This window comes from Dama dama, chromosome 24 (assembly GCF_033118175.1).
Source record: "Dama dama isolate Ldn47 chromosome 24, ASM3311817v1, whole genome shotgun sequence".
Classification (NCBI taxonomy): domain Eukaryota; kingdom Metazoa; phylum Chordata; class Mammalia; order Artiodactyla; family Cervidae; genus Dama; species Dama dama.
Genome location: NC_083704.1, coordinates 31,102,227 through 31,117,045, shown reverse-complemented (window position 1 = coordinate 31,117,045; position 14,819 = coordinate 31,102,227). Strand labels below are relative to the sequence as shown.

The window sequence follows — 14,819 nt, the reverse complement described above, 5'->3', positions numbered from 1 at the left end:
TAGCTAAAAACGACATTGTGAATTTCATTCAGAAGAGAAAAGTGTTCACTCCCCAAAAGGAGTGCAGACGGTTAGCCTCTCAGTGGAAAGAGCACATTCATGGACCAGTTCACACTCACTCACATCCTGTGAAAGCTTCGTTAGGCTTAAAGGCAAATTCCCTCTGCTGACTGTTGGGCTCAAATTTTCTTTGTCTTTTCTCTGTTTTCTAAATTCATGGGTTGAAGCTAGATACAATTCTCTTGCAAACAAAGGAAGTTTAAGAATTAAAGTTGACTGGGCAAGGACCTAAAGAAAACTTTGAGATGATGGTATGGTGTGGATTTATGTCTAACAATGGATTAAGCAATATATTTTCCTTCAAAAATTTATTGTTCAAGTGCTGTTAGTAAATGTTTACTAAATTTTTGAAAAAGGAAAGAAAAATATTAGCAAGACAATAGCTGGATGTTCTTGCAGTGGTACAGATGTGTCCCCAGATAAATTTGTCTCATAGTCGTATGATACTTATTAGATAATCCTTTTATCCTGTTCTTTGAAAGAATAGGTATTAGAAGATTAGGCTGGTTTCCAAGGACTGGCAAAAAGAAAAAATAAAAAAAAAGATTTTACAGCAGGTGAGATGCTTGTACCATTAAAAGTATGGGCTTACAAAAATCCCCTGATTTGGAAGAACTAAGGTCCAGAGCAGCGGCACTTTGGCAAATTGCCGTTTTGACAGATGGAGTGCAAAGCAAGCAGTTAGGAGGTGAGGGTTATGCATCCTGTTGGGGGGTGTGCTCAGGAAGCCAACAGCAAATACACTGTCATAGCCACCTATCTGAGCACCCTTACTATTTCCTACAGAAGTCAGTAGTATTTCCTGTATTTTAAGCCTGGTGAAATGAACGGTAGTGGTGGTTCCAGACAAGTACGTGTGCAGGGAGGGAAGAGACTAGATGTGTGTAAAAATCATCATTTTTACCTCTGTTTTTTTGCATAATAACTGAATTATTTTAACCATTGCCAAAGAATACAATTTAAGAAAATTGATGCAAACGGTATGAATTCTTCACTTATTAACTAGTAACTAATTAATTTGCCTATAAGCATATATTCTCAGAATTCATGGTTAGGAAGGGGGAAAAAACGGGAAAAGCGCAAATAAGATAGAAGACACTGGTCAAAAGAACAAGTTTAGTCAGACAGTTTCAAGTTCTAATGTGTCATTTATTACCCCAGTGACTTTTAGCAAATTAACTTCTTGAACTTTAGAATCCTCACTGGTAAAATGATGATAATGATGCTCCCATTTAGAACATACTCAATAACTTTCAGGTATTAATGATAAAAAGAAATGTAGTGAGAAGAAAAAAGTCATCAGTAAAAACAGCAGAAATACTTCTTCCACTCAGTCATACAGCTCAAGTGAAGAGGAGGAAAAAAAAAATCATCCATCAGTTAAAATCAGGCATCACTGTTCTTCACATCATTTTTACTTTTTTTTTTTTTTCCCAGTGGGTTTTGTCGTACATTGATATGAATCAGCCATGGATTTACACGTATAAATCGCAAAAGTCATAGAGCATCCCACTTCTCCGCTTGTCTGGTTTGCATTCAAAAATTTTCATTTCAAAAATCCCAACAGATGGAATTTTTCTGTTTTAAACCTAGCTGGCTTGATTCCTCATTCTTGTTTTCCACCCAGATAAGGTGGAAAATGTCATTGTGATGGTGTATGACAAGTTATCAATTTGGGATTTGTTTTGTTCTTGCTTTTCTCATTTGTTGTTTATATTGGGTGATCTCATTTTTCTAAGCAAGAGAGATTAGGTTCATTCCTTGAATCCTATATTCCCTACTAGGGTGACAGTCTGCCTGGATGACCCAGTCTATGCTTCAGAGCCCACGTTGGCCTAAAATGAGCTATTCCCAGGTCCAGCCAGTACACTGGGCACCCGCATTTGAGTCTTATTCTCCAATAGCAGCCTCTTAAGGATTAAGAGGGGTGTCACGGCTACCCTCTGCTGAGTGTTGGGTCTTACTTTATGGTGTTTTTCAAACTCATATGGGGAAGAGGGCTGTTATTTCTGGCCCCTTAAAAACCACCCACAGGGAGATAGCATACTTGGAAAAAAAATCTTGTACATTTCTATGGGTCCAGTCATCCATCCTTCATCTAACCATCCGTATTCAGCACTTCCATGGCGCTAGCCCTCTTAGTAGAGGAAACAGAAGATTTCTGAAGTGGTAGCCTATTAAAGGAGCTTGCAATGAAGGAGACATCATCCAACCCTGATCTTCGCCACGGATGGTGGATGTTGGTGTGCAGGTCTGTGCATTGGGAAGGCTGATGTTTTTCAGTGGGACTCTTGAGTGCAGACCTAAAAGCAGCACAGTGAGGGAAGTACCCTGTGGATTTCTTTATATTTTATTTTTCACTTTAAAAAATGTTTACCATTTACATATTGTTTCACAGGCCAACTCCACAAGTTGATTGGAACAAAATGGGAGGTGATTTACCAAAGGGAAGAGAAACAAAAGAAAATTATGGCAAAACTTTGAAGATAGAGAATGTCTCCTATCGGGACAAAGGAAACTATCGCTGCACAGCCAACAATTTCTTGGGATCAGCCACTCATGATTTTCACGTTATAGTAGAAGGTACATTTCCCATGTTGATTTATTTTTCTATTATTTAAAAAAGGAAAGGTGAATCCATATGTATAGTCAACCTCAAAAGCATATATATTAAAATGAATAAGCTGCTTCAGCATTTAATTGTAGAGTGAGCAGTGGAATATATTAGACGTTAGTTAATCAGGTTTGTCATTTATTCCACAAAACCACACAGAAGGGACAAATGACAAGAAAAGATCTCTGGTTAGGGATTGAACACAGATGACATTGACTGTTTGGTCACTAAACCTAATCTCTTATATCATCTTATTATGAGAAAATATTTACTGTAATATGTGTATAACACTGCATAATATGAAATCTTAAAAGAAGAAAGCATTACCATCATAGAAAGTATTATAATAGGCCTGAGAGAAGCTTGGAGTTTCCCAGTCCTGACATTAACTTCCCAGGTCCTTGACCAATTTACTTCACCTTTCTGTATCTCTATTTCTTACCAATGAAATGAGGGAGTCAGACAGATTACGATCTTAACTGTTTCCTATTTGGGGGAGATCCATCTCTTGGGTTCAGATGATATTTAGTCTGTTGCTGGTGGGGAAAGAAAAACAGTATGATGTAAGTGTTATTTCTCTGCCAAAAGGTGCAAAAAAACCCATTATATTCATATCCTCTTTCTGTAAACTCAAGCTTTTTGATCAATAGAGCCTGGTATATTGTTTGTTGTATTCACAGAAATAAGTAGGCAGTGATGTCACCACTGAAAACGGTGAGCCACAGTATTAGTTATCAGGGCTCTCGCTGCTGGGCAAATGTAAAGGTTACCTAGTCATCCTGTGAATTTGATTGATGCAGACCTATTTCTGTGGTCCTGATAACAGTGCAGTTTTTATGTATGATTTGGTTGACTGTATTGATCAAATTAATGGGATGATTACTGCATTTGTGCTTTTTCAGTTCTGTGCAGGCTTAACTATTGAAAGAAATTATCTCTTTCAGCTTTCTATTCAGTGAACCAGTGCTCTAAGGCTTTCATTTATATTCCAATGAAGTTCACCTTTTAAAGCTTCATTCTGCACAAGGAATACCTAAGTAAAGGCCCACTGTTTTAAGTAATGGAAAAAAGAAAGTCTCAGATGCAAGTTATATTAACAAGTAAATGTTAAGATAACTTTTAATCATGTTGCTCTTTGGAATAGCGGCGTATTTCCAAAACCCGTCTCTCAGTGTGGGCTTCCCAAGTGGCATTAGTGGTAAAAAAAATTCGCCTGCCAGTGCAGGAGATGCAAGAGACAGTGGTTCAATCCCTGGGTTGGGAAGATCCCCTGGCGAAGAAAATGGCAACCTACTGCAGTATTCTTGCTTGGAGAATCGCATGGACAGAGGAGCCTGGCAGGCTACAGTCCATAGCGTCGCAAAGAGTTGGGCAGGATTGAAGCGACTTGGCACATCTCACAATGTGTGTGATTAGTTAAGTTAGGAAGAAAGGAAAACCAAAGATGAGAGGATCATTCCCCTTAATTCAACAAAAGCAAAACCTGTTATAAAAGAAAGCCTGTTGTTATGCGTAAATATCAACAGTTGCCAATAGTGACATATTCCTCTGACATTATTCACCAAGAAATGCAGAGAGGAAGATTTTGAGAGATTTTCCCCATAATTTTAGTCAGTGTTTGATGCCTCTGCATAATACAGCTTTACTATACAATAAGGATGTTTTTCTGTAACCCTTGGCCCGCCCCGCCCCCTCCAGTCCCAGCACCAACACAGACCCACGAACCAGACAGGTCTAATTGTTAGCTGCTCTTACTCCAAGTTGCTGACTATTAGAAATCCTTCCAGATGGCTGGAACATCGCTACGGTAGCTGAATATTTTAACAATCTGGCCATGGAATTCTTGACTGTGAGACTGAAGCTTTCAGAAGAACTGCAAAGGTTGCAAAAAGAAAAAATAAATCAAGGATGTAAAATTAATTATGCAATTTAAAATGTTGACTATAGGGCTCCAAAGGAATATAGGTTTCCTGAACAAATTGTCCTCGCTATTCATAAAACAGCTATTAGCAGTATTGAGATGTAAATAATGTTTTTATGAGGGACATTTAATCCTTTATCCTTAATGAGAAACTACTAAATGTGCCCTCAGCTGTATGTTTTAGGAGTTTCTCTTCACACATGCAAGTGAAAAGCAAGCCCAGCTGAAGAAGTCTTTCTTTTAAGTGTGAAGGCAGTGAATACATCCTTCATTAATCATATGGATGGATAAGTTCACTTTCACTCAATTTTATTCCGCCTTCCTGCACCTTCTTCTTTCCCTTACTTTTGTCTCTTGCTTGGAAACTAATTAAATAACAGGATTAGTCATATGAGAAAAGAGTGGTGTTACTGTAAACTTTGACAGCGTAGCCCATTCTGAAAACATCCAATGTGCTTAAGCAAAAGCACATTATATTTTACTGTATTCTCTATATCTGTGATATTTATTCTTTATTAATGTAATAAACACAACCAAAATCTGTCATTACTAGCTGGGGAACTAAACTCTCACAAACCCACCATGCTGCTCTGTCCATGGAATTTTCCAGGCAAGAATACTGGAGTGGGTCCCAGTGGGTCACTGACCCAGGAGTCCAACTGGCATCTCTTTCCTCTCCTGCATTGGCAGGCAGATTCTTTACTGCACCACCTAGGAAACCAAAATGGCATCTAAAATTTTCTAAATACAAAAACCAAAGTATGATCACAGATGTGCTTCAACTGCATCCAGCTAACAGTGTTTGTGTTGTAAACTTTTGCATCATGTAGGGCTTTTGAAATTTAGTAAGTGTAATAGGCAAGTATTTATACATAATTATATAACCATAATTGTGCTGCATTTTAAAAAGATGTCATGAATTTAAACACAATTCAGTAATTGACCTATTTGAGAAAGTCTCAATTTCAAGTAACAAATGTACTTTTAAAAAGTTGCAGTGAAATCCAAGTTTGCTGGACCTAATAATTTTTGATTTGTAGGAATATAGATATTGAATAGAAATCTGTTACTAAGAAAATTACCTCTGTGCTGTATATTTCATAGGTACCAAGTTTTCTGTTTTGTTTTCCTTCTAGTGGTAAACATCTCTAATTAGCTTGCTTATTACATTGTAAACATTCAGACATTTGCGTCTCAGTTTTGAGCATCGTGAGACAAATTTATCATCATCTTTTTTTGTTTACAATTATGACTAAATGAGTAAAATTTCAACATAAGACATTTTCATCAGTTACCAGAGATTTATGGATAATAGATGAAAGACTGGGATTCAGTGATGATGCTTTCTCTCAGAAATTGCCATTTTAATTATTCTTTCTTCTCTCTTAAGCCTTTTCCCCCCTATCCTTTCAAATAGGTCTTACCTGTCAGGAATACAGTTGCATGTTCCAACCTTTGAAAAAATCTGTTCTGGTGTTCCTGCTTGCCCATAGCCTCCTTGCCACCTCCAGACATTTCCCGTCCCCTCGCCAGTGTCCTCAGGCTCACTATGGTAGTAACCTATATACATGGGAGCAAGCCAGGAGAACTGAGTAACTCACCAAAAGGGCCAGAGCTTATACCCCATCTTCAGCTAAAGACTAAAGAGGATGTTTGGGGCTTCAGAGGAGAGGACAGCATCTCCAAGAAAGACTGGAGACAGAAGAGCCAACTTTGGATTTGTCTGTGTTTGCAGGGCCGGGCAGACAGGGGGACTCAGAGTGGACTGTAATGTCTAGGCCCTGCAGTTCCCTCCACCAATCCTAGCCCATGGGATTCTCCAGGCAAGAATGCTGGAGACAGCTGCCATTCCCTTCAATAGGGGATCTTCCCGACCCAGGGATCGAACTTGGGTCTCCCGCATTGCAGGCAGATTCTTTACCATCTGAGCCACTATGCTAGCCATTCTTGGCACGTATTTCTGCAATAGCTCTATTCCAGAAACAGGCCTTCTAACTAAACTATTTTACGCAGTTAGTGGCGAGATCAAAGTTTTTTCCTGAATCTTTTGGACCTTGATTATTTTCAGCTCAAAATAATCTGCATGCCAAAGAGATGTTTTGGGGTGGCAAATTTTTGCTCCCCCATACTAAGCAGAGGAGACATCAGAAAGAGCAATTCTGCCCTGACTCTTCATAGATCACTAACCTAAGTGATGTAGTCTAGGTGCTCTCACTGCAGGTGCCAGTTGTGAAAATCTCAGCCTGGGCAGGTATTGAGAGGAATGACGCAACAGACCCAGGAAGAATATGCTTCTAAGAACAGGCCTGAAGTCCCATTCAAATTGCATGACCAAACGTACCTTTGCTCAGGACTAGCTTACTTCTCCAGGAGAAACAGGGATGAGAAGCATAAAAACAAATGTCTAAGCATTTATAAAGAAGGCTTATCAGAAAGGGTTCAGGTGAAGTTTAGTGGGGGCTTCCCAAGTAGCTCAGCCATAAAGAGTCTGCCTGCCTATGCAGGAGATCTAGGTTCGATCCTTGAGTTGGGGTTTCCTGGAGAAGGAAAATGCCCACTGACTCCAGTATTCTTGCCTGGAGAATTCCATGTACAGAAAAGTCTGGTGGGCTACAGTCCATGGGGTTGCAAAAGAGTCAGACACGACTGAGCAATTAAACAATAAGAACAAAGTTGATTGATGATTTCTAGTGAATGTGCACAGATGATAAATATTGGAGAGCTTGGATCTGGAAGTACAAAATGAAAGTTGGTACAACTGTTTGGCCTTTGTTCCTGTGATCCAAATGAATGAAATAGTAATGAGTTAGAAATAACACCACATTTACTTGGGAGTCTCAGTGCTTGTCACTCAGCAGGTCTGCTGGTCCATGGAATGGCAAGAACAGAAAGTGAGGCTTCTGTTACTGGTGACCCTGGGCAAGCTGAATGACTTCTCCAAAGCTCACTTCTCCATCTGTAAGGTTGAAGGGTTGATTAAGATGGTCACTGAAGCACCTTTTAGCTAAGATGTGACAGTGTGTGCATGTTCAGTCACTGGGTACTGCCCGACTCTTGTGACCCCATAAACTGTAGCCCGCCAGGCTCTTCTGTCCATGGGATTTCCCAGGCAAGAATACTGGAGTGGGTTGCCATTTCCTTCTGCAGGGGATCTCCAGGGGATGCAGATGAACCTACATCTCCTGCATTGGCAGGCGGTTTCTTTACCACCACATCAGCCGGGAAGCAATATCTAACAGTAGTATATCTTAATGCTGGTACCAAAGGATTAATGAAATTTGTAGGATGAGAATAGAAATCTTGATTTTATTACTCAGAAAGATTTAGAGAAGGGTCATCATTGCATGATATCCTTTCTTATTTTTATTGAGATATAATTGACATATTACATCATTAGTTTTAGTTATCCAGTATAATGATTCGATATTGGTATGTATTGTAAAGCAATCACCACAAGTAGTGTAGTTTATATCCATCAGTACATAGTTGCAATTTTTTTCTGATCAGAACTTTTCAGATATATTCTTAGCAACTTTCAAATAGGTAATACAGTATTATTCATAAATTATAGCCATCATGTTGTATACTGCATTGCCATGATTTCTTTTATTTTTGCATGTTCTAAAAGCAGTAGTCTTAGTTTTCTACTGTAAATAAGAAATCTTTCATGGTTTTTCTGTAACTCAAGTGTTTTATTTTACAGTGGCTATATGAAAAGATCAGAAGAAAGTAACAATGATGTAAAAATGTACAGAAGTACACAGTACAGACATACGCACAGAAGGAAAACTCTTCACCTTAAAAGCTCATATGCAGTTTATAATTTGGACTGCTGCATTTTTAACTATATGAATAACTTTTTACATAATGTAGATTATGAACACATATTTAACTTGGAATTTAACAAGTCTGTATCCTGTCGAATAATTACAAAGGCATGTCTCTTGCTCAGACTTGAACTTGCCAGGGATATTTGTATTTCTTTGTTTTTCCTGGTGAGTTTATGGACATTTTTCCCCACATAACCCCCCTTTTCCTCCTTTGTTTTGTAACAGATTCTTCAAATGATACTTGTATTTTACACATATATGCATCTTAAAGACTTTCCTCTTTGACTAAAAATGTAAATCCAAAACTGTCTTGGGGGAAATAACCAAGCAACACTTGATGGGGATTATTACCTGCAGGTACTGGGCAGTTTTCTCTGAAATCAAATTATCCAAACCATCCATACTTTAATATGAATCTTTTATTCGCTTCTGACATGGTAATATACTTAGGGTGACAAAACATGACAGTGATGTTTGCACTTAGAGAAAAATACTGAAATACCACTCAACATAATAATATTGGCGTATTAGGACACGGAAAGATGCAAGTAATTTGAGTATATCTTTTCCTCCATTGTTTTGAGGGCAAAATGGCAAATGTTGCTTTTAGGATTCCTTCTCCTACCCCCTTGCAGAAAGAATTTATCTAGGAAATAATGTTTTCCAAATTCCTAAGATGGACTTTTGGATATGGACATATAAAATGCTATAAAGTCATTAATTAAGAAATATTTAAAATAAGGGCTGAATGTTTTAATTTCATTAAAAATTTTTCAAAATATGTTACTTGAAAATCAGCCAATTTTGGATGCCTTGCTTCAGCCTGAAATAAGTTGTGGTCAGCACGCAGTAAACTTCACCCTCCCTTCCTTTTTCTGTAATGAGATAGATACTGGTGTAGCTAGGTTAAGTTGAATGTAGATAACTGTTTTTAGTGTGTTGATTTTGCTATACATGCTAAGATTCCGAATGACAACTCACACACTCATGAAAACGCATACCCACACACAGACCCCATCCCAGGCAAAAACAGTGCCTATCTTACCTTAGAGAAGACTTAATGGGAAACATCTTGTTGTGTCTGCCATCTGCTGGTGCATAATGGAAAAGCAACCCTTAATGTTTTTGGACCCTCTGTAACAGATAAAACACTGATGAGCTCTTCACTTTCTTTCCAGAGCCCCCTCGCTGGACCAAGAAACCTCAGAGTGGTGTATACAGCACGGGGAGCAGTGGGATCCTGCTGTGTGAGGCTGAAGGAGAGCCTGAGCCCATGATCAAGTGGAGAGTCAACGGCTTACCAATTGAGAGTAAGTAAAAACCCCAGTCATGCGGCAATGCTGAAGGCAGTGTTTGCCTGGGACACGTAATGGTTAGACACCCTTGTTATGGCTAAAGTGGAGTTGGTAAGTGGTCCTTACTGTCAGACAGATCTAACCAGAGAATCCAGAATTGCATCTTTCAAAGAAATTCTGTTTATGCTTACATTTATGGAAAAGCCATGGATACATTTGTTTGGCCGTTGTATTAGTTATAAATAAGACAATTGAATGACATAGAGGATGCATCCAAGGAAGAAGGTTTCTCTGCCTGACAAGGAACAGATACAGGGACCCAGTGGTTGAGGGTGCAGCTGAAATTCAGGACTTGCCTTGGATCCAGGCGACAGTAACTCCTCACTGGGTTCTGCTCTTTACAAGGACCCATTCTGGCATACCTGTCTCCATAATCTGAGAAATCCACAGGGCCAAAGAGACCTGCAAAGCCAGAACCTGGCTCTCTGCATGTTCTCAACCAAGCCTGGGTCCCCAAGGCCAAAAGAATCCCCTGTGCAGTCAGTCAGCTCTGAGCCCTTCTCAGATGGGCTTGGCGTGGAAAAGCAGAGATGGGCCTAATCTCCCCACTCCAGCATGTTCTAGACTAGGGCTCCAAGAAGTCCCAAATCCTCAATTTGAACCTAGAGCTCTGGTCATCTTGAATGCCTTTGTAAAGGTTGGATAATAGAACAAGTCTTGTTTGTCAACTGATTAGCTTAATTTAGAGCATTTGCAATATTGAGATCTATGTGTGATGCTTTTGTTAAGTTCCTTTTGCCTTGGACCCACTCATATCAGGGTGGGCATCCTAGTGACATGTGGATCTGGGGTCCCAACCAGGCTGTGTACTCAAGCTTGGGGAGGTTGATCAGGCAACTCCAATACAGCTGGGAATCTCCTGAAACTTAAGTTTTAAATTACAAAATGGTGCTAATAGTAGTTGATTGTAATTGAGTGAGATCAACATAGTCTACCACTTAGGATAGTACTTATCTGTAGAATATTGTGACAGTTTATAATCTGTGGATCCAGAGGGTCTATGTTTGCATTCAGGCTCTAGCATTTACTGTCTGTGTGTTTTGGTATATTATTGTGCTCCATGGCAGCTTCCCACCAGCTATCTATTTTGCACAATTCATCCCACTATTACTGACCCTCTATCAACTTGTTTCATCGTCCGTAAAAAGAAGATGAAAATAGCACTGACCACTGGGATTGTTATATAGATTAAAGGAGGCACACATAGAGAACGCTTATCACAGGGGCTACCACACAAAGAATACTCCCAAAATACTGTTTAGTATTGTTTTCACAAGGCAAATACTCAGGAAACTTTAGTGCTTATTACTATTATTTTTGAGAAACACATCTGTTTTCTTTTCCTTTGTATGATCATAAGTACAGTGTCAATGACAAGCAGATAAACTGAACACATTTGACGATGAGATTGAAAATTAAAATAATTATTTAAAACTACCTATTACATAGGCTTGACTATTAATCTAGAATTGCTCAAATAACAGTATGGCCATATCTACTCTTTGAGAAATTAACTAAACAAAATTGCTTTCAATTGAAATTGTTATAGCTTTCAATGTGCCTGCTTATTTAAAATACAAATTCTTTGGCAAAACATTGAATGGTTCTGAAAGTTATTTTTCTTTCCTTTTTATATCGAGGTGTGCTTTATATTAAATTGAGGTGTACAGCATCATAGTTTGATATTTATATACATTGTACAATGATCACCACAGTAAGTCTAGTTAACATCTGTTTTCTTACAGTTTTCTTACAGAATTTTCTTACAGAATTTTTCTTCTTGTGATGAGAACTTTCAAGATCTACTCTCTTAGCATGTTTTTTTTTTTTTTTTTTTGGTTGTGCTATGTGGCTTGTGAGATTTAATTCCCCAACCAGGGATCGAACATGGGCCGTTGGCAGTGAGAGATTGGAGTTGTAACCACCAGACTTCCAGGAAGTTCCCTCTTAGCAACTATCTACTGGGCCACTAGGAAATTCCACCTTCAGTTCAGTTCAGTTGCTCAGTTGTGTTAGACTCTTTGTGACTCTGTGGACTTCAGCATATTAGGCTTCCCTGTCCATCACCAACTCTCAGAATTTACGCAAACTCATGTCCATCGAGTCAGTGTTGCCATCCAACCATCTCATCCTCTGTCTCCCCTTCTTCTCCCGCCTTCAATCTTTCCAGGATCAGGGTTTTTTCCAATGAGTTGGTTCTCTGCATCAGGTGGCCAAAGTATTGGAGTTTCAGCTTCAGCATCAGTCCTTCCGATGAACATCCAGGACTGATCTCCTTTAGGATGGACTGGTTGGATCTCCTTGCAGTCCAGGGGACTCTCAAGAGTCTTCAAGACCACAGTTCAAAAGCATCAATTCTTTGGCAATCTGCTCTCTTTATAGTCCAATTCTCACATCCGTACATGACTACTAGAAAAACCATAGCTTTGACTAGACAGACCGCTGTTGGCAAAGTAATGTCTCTGCTTTTTAATACACTGTCTAGACTGGTCATAACTTTTAATCCAAGGAGGAAGCATCTTTTAATTTCATGGCTGCAGTCACCATCTGCAGTGATTTTGGAGCTCAAAAAATAAAGTCTGTCACGGTTTCCATTGTTTCCACATCTATTTGCCGTGAAGTGTTGGGATGCCATGATCTTAGTTTTCTGAATGTTGAGCTTTAAGCCAACTTTTTCACTCTCCTCTTTCACTTTCATCAAGAGGCTGTTTAGTTCTTCTTCTCTTTCTGCTGTAAGGGCGGTGTCATCTGCATATCTGAGGTTATTGATATTTTTCCCGGAAATCTTGATTCCAGATTGGGATTCACCAGCCCAGCATTTCACATGATGTACTTTGCATATAAGTTAAATAACAGTGACAATATACAGCCTTGACGTACTCCTTTTCCTTTTTGGAACCAGTCTGTTGTTCCATGTCCAGTCCTAACTGTTGCTTCCTGACCTGCATACAGGTTTCTCAGGAGGCAGGTCAGGTAGTCTGGTATTCCCATCTCTTGAAGCATTTTCTACACTTTGTTGTGATTCACAGTTAAAGGCTTTGGAGTAGTCAAAAAAGCAGAAGTAGATGTTTTTTGAACTCTCTTGCTTTTTCGATGATCCAGCAGATGTTGGCAATTTGATCTCTGGTTCCTCTGCCTTTTCTAAAACCAGCTTGAACATCCGGAAGTTCACGGTTCACACTGTTGAAGACTGGCTTGGAGAATTTTGAGCATTACTTTGCTAGCGTGTGAGATGAGTGCAGTTGCGTGGTAGTTTGAGCATTCTTTGGGATTGCCTTTTTTGGGGATTGGAATGAAAACGGACCTTTTCCAGTCCTGTGGCCACTGCTGAGTTTTCCAAATTTGCTGGCATGTTGAGTGCAGCACCTTCACAGCATCATCTTTCAGGATTTGAAATAGCTTAACTGGAATTCCATCACCTCCACTAGCTTTGTTCATAGTGATGCTTCCTTCCTAAGGACCACTTGACTTCACATTCTAGGATGTCTGGCTCTAGGTGAGTGATCACACCGTTGTGATTATCTGGGTCATGAAGATCTTTTTTGTACAGTTCTTCTGTGTATTCTTGCCACCTCTTCTTAATATATTCTGCTTCTGTTAGGTCCATACCATTTCTGTCATTTATTGTGCCCGTCTTTGCATGAAATGTTCCCTTGATCTCTCTAGTTTTCTTGACAAGATCTCTAGTCTTTCCCATTCTGTTGTTTTCCGCTACTTCTTTGCATTGATTACTGAGGAAGGCTTTCTTATCTCTTCTTGCTATTCTTTGGAACTCTGCATTCAAATGGGTATATCTTTACTTTTCTCCTTTGCCTTTAGCTTCTCTTCTTTTCTCAGCCATTTTTTAAGGGCTCCTCAGACAACCGTTTTGCCTTTTTGCATTTCATTTTCTTGGGGATGGTCTTCATCCCTGCCTCCTGTACAGTGTCATGAAACTCCTTCCATAGTTCTTCAGGCACTCTGTCTATCAGATCTAATCCCTTGAATCTATTTGTTACTTCCACTGTATAATTGTAAGGAATTTGATTTAGGTCATACCTGGATGGTCTAGTGGTTTTCCCGACTTTATTCAATTTAAGTCTGAATTTGGCAATAAGGAGTTCATGATCTGAGCCACAGTCAGCTCCCGGTCTTGTTTTTGCTGACTGTATAGAGCTCTTCCATCTTTGGCTGCAAAGAATATAATCAATCTGATTTCGATATTGGCCATCTAGTGATGTCCATGTGTAGAGTCTTTTGTACTGTTGGAAGGCAATGTTTGCCATGACCAGTGTGTTCTCCTGGCAAAACTCTGTTAGCCTTTGACCTCCTTTGTTTTGTACTCCAAGGCCAAGTTTGCCTGTTACTCCAGGTAGCTCTTGACTTTTGCATACTAAAAAGGAAATCTTTTTTGAGTGTTAGTTCTAGAAGGTCTTATTGGTCTTCATAAAACTGTTCAGCTTCTTCAGCATTACTGGTCGGGACATAGACTTGGATTTCTGTGATATTGAATGGTTTGTCTTGGAAATGAACAGAGATCATTCTGTCCTTTTTAAGATTGCATACAAGTACTGCATTTCAGAATATTTTTGTTTACAACGAGGGCTACTCCATTTCTTCTAAGGGATTCTTGCCCACAGTAGTAGATATATGGTCATCTGGGTTAAATTCACCTATTCCAGTCCATTTTAGTTCAGTGATTCCTAAAATGTCAGTGTTCACTCTGGCCATCTCCCGTTTGACCACTTCCAATTTTCCTTGATTCATGGACCTAATATTCCAGGTTCCTATGCAGTATTGCTCTTTATAGCATCAGACTTTACTTCCATCACCAGTCACATCCTTAGCTGGGTGTTGATTTTGCTTTTGCTCTGTCTCTTCATTCTTTCTGGAGTTATTTCTCCACTGATCTCCAGTAGCATATTGGGCACCTACCGACCTGGGGAGTTCATCTTTCAGTATCCTATCATTTTGCCTTCTCATACTGTTCATGGGGTTCTCAAGGCAAGAATACTGAAGTGGTTTGCCATTGCCAAAATATTTGACCATGTTTTGTCAAA

General features: G+C 39.3%; 1 protein-coding gene across 1 annotated transcript in view; it reads left to right on the top strand.

The window, feature by feature from the left end:
- Positions 1-14,819, top strand: part of CHL1 (cell adhesion molecule L1 like) — a 219,151-nt gene that overhangs the window by 160,810 nt on the left and 43,522 nt on the right. Inside the window, exons 11-12 of the mRNA XM_061128058.1 lie at positions 2,459-2,643; positions 9,604-9,735. Coding sequence (XP_060984041.1) covers positions 2,459-2,643; positions 9,604-9,735 — 317 coding nt within the window. The remainder of the gene's footprint in view (positions 1-2,458; positions 2,644-9,603; positions 9,736-14,819) is intronic.